Genomic DNA, 1,550 nt, shown 5'->3' with positions numbered 1-1,550 from the left:
AATGATATTTTCACATTAAAATAGAATTGAAGGTAAATGAAATAAAGAATAAAATAAAATGAACAGAATTATGAATGAATATACTCAACAAATCAAGATACATCATACTCAAAACACCAAGAAGTTACAAAATGTCAACTGATTGATATAGAATTATTATTTTACCTACATTTTATTTTAATTTATATTTTATAATTTTAAGAGAAAATAATATAAAACAGAATATTCTAATAATCAAAAAATATAATACACCATTTTCATTTGAGCATTTTATTTAGATTCATAATTTCTTCACTTATTTTGGTTCCCTCTTATTAATTATGATAACCTTCCATCATTTGCTTTTAAATCAAAACAAACTATAATAAATTGGAATGATAAATCAATTTCTAATATTGAATTACCAAATACTTATAGTTTGATAAGAAATGTAGTTGTAAATAAAATAAAACATAATACAAATGTACATCCAAGGAATAAAGTTGAATTTAGGAAAAGAAAATCAAAAGAAGTATTTTTTAATGAAATTGCACCATTTCAAATGAAGAAGTATGTAATTAGTGAAAGAAGTAAAAATGATGAAGATAAAATAATTAATGATGATAATGAAATTATTGAAGAAGATAATGTTGAAGAAAGAATGTCATCAATTCATTCACATAATTCTATCACTAAAATATCTCAAAATGAAATATATATTAATGAAATACATGAATATGATAGTATATTAACAGAAGAAGAATTTGAAAATATAATGAAAACATTTAATGTTCCACAAAAATGTATGTTATGATGAATATCAAAGAATAATAATATATATATCAATTACAATATAATATTAAAGAAATAGAAACAATTATATTCCCATTTTCATCAAAAAATAAATATGGATTAATAGTATATGTTAATAAAATTAATATAATAAGAAAAGAATGTGTAGTACATATTAAATATGGAAATGATAAATATCCATTGTTTATGAGATGAATGAATAAACAATTAATGAAAGTATTAGAATTAACAAATGATCAAATAATTTATTCTATAAAAATTGATGAATGTATTGGATAATTAAAACATAATGGTTATATAACACTTTTCTTAATAGAATCTTTCTTAATGAAAAGAAAAGAAGATGATATAACAAGACAATCAAAGAATCTGAGAGAATATATTTCAATAGAAAAAATGATAGAACCATTCAAATGTTATAAAAAAATTAATCCTAACTAATTTTTTCAATAACAACAAATATCTTTTTTTAAAAGTAAAATAATATGAATAAATAAAAGTACAATATGTTATAGAAGTAAAATAATTTAATGTAAATTAATTTGTTCTAATTTTTAAACTGATATTTTTAGTATGAAAATATCAATCAAATTATTTAAATTATCAAATATGTTTTCAATATAAAATTTATTCAGAATGTATATGTTAAAATTTATTATATTTTTAAACTAACATAAATCTAAATCCATTATTTATCATCATATCATATTTTGTACTAATAAAATCTATCAAGTATTCTCTTTTCAAATTATTCTATC

The 1,550-nt window shown here is 18.5% G+C and overlaps 1 protein-coding gene across 1 annotated transcript, besides 4 other annotated features; it reads left to right on the top strand.

Moving 5' to 3' along the window:
• Positions 1–169: 169 nt before the first annotated feature.
• Positions 170–249: a sequence feature (AT_rich).
• Positions 250–541: 292 nt separating this feature from the next.
• On the top strand, positions 542–987 carry EDI_306620 (uncharacterized protein; the record flags this gene model as incomplete). The annotated part of the gene is made up of 2 exons (XM_001736448.1): positions 542–722; positions 845–987. 2 exons carry the CDS (start codon positions 542–544, stop codon positions 985–987), a joined length of 324 nt encoding a protein of 107 aa, XP_001736500.1.
• Positions 806–843: a sequence feature (AT_rich).
• Positions 876–925: a sequence feature (AT_rich).
• Positions 988–1,256: 269 nt separating the features above from the next.
• Positions 1,257–1,460: a sequence feature (AT_rich).
• The last annotated feature ends 90 nt before the right edge of the window (positions 1,461–1,550 follow it).

The sequence above is a fragment of the Entamoeba dispar genome, genomic scaffold, assembly GCF_000209125.1.
Source record: "Entamoeba dispar SAW760 scf_1105229459859 genomic scaffold, whole genome shotgun sequence".
Lineage (NCBI taxonomy): Eukaryota > Evosea > Mastigamoebida > Endamoebidae > Entamoeba > Entamoeba dispar.
Note: the sequence above shows the minus strand (reverse complement) of the source record. Positions and strands in the feature narration are given on the sequence as shown.